General features: G+C 41.9%; 1 protein-coding gene across 1 annotated transcript in view; it reads right to left on the minus strand.

The window, feature by feature from the left end:
* The window catches only part of LIN54 (lin-54 DREAM MuvB core complex component), a 47,445-nt gene continuing 47,073 nt past the window's right edge, over positions 1-372 (minus strand). Inside the window, 1 exon segment of the mRNA XM_012647147.1 lies at positions 1-363. Coding sequence (XP_012502601.1) covers positions 191-363 — 173 coding nt within the window. The 3' untranslated portion in view covers positions 1-190.

Below are 372 nucleotides of genomic sequence, written 5' to 3' on the forward strand. Positions count from 1 at the left end.
AGATCTAAGATTTAAAACATACTAATTTCCTCATTTAAAATTTTTTCTCTTTCAATATTATAATTTCAGGTCTCTTAAAACAAGGACTGAATTAAAATACAGTAATCGTTAAACTATCTTCCAGAAAATCAAGTGTCCCTGCACCTTACATTTTCCGCACAGTTCCATCTATCAGTCTTTTGCGCAGGAGTTAGCAATTCATGGCACAAGGGTCACTTTTTGCTTTCCCTGCGGAGCTGATGACACTCATCAAGCATCGTCCGAATTCCTCGAGTATCATCCGTTCGGCGGCTGCCTTTGACTTCCCCTTCTTGTCTGCCTGCTCTGCCTGGGCAAGAAGGCAGTTACACGTGGCTTCGGCTACTTCCTTAG

Source organism: Propithecus coquereli, unplaced genomic scaffold (assembly GCF_000956105.1).
Source record: "Propithecus coquereli isolate 6110/MARCELLA unplaced genomic scaffold, Pcoq_1.0 Scaffold26, whole genome shotgun sequence".
Lineage (NCBI taxonomy): Eukaryota > Metazoa > Chordata > Mammalia > Primates > Indriidae > Propithecus > Propithecus coquereli.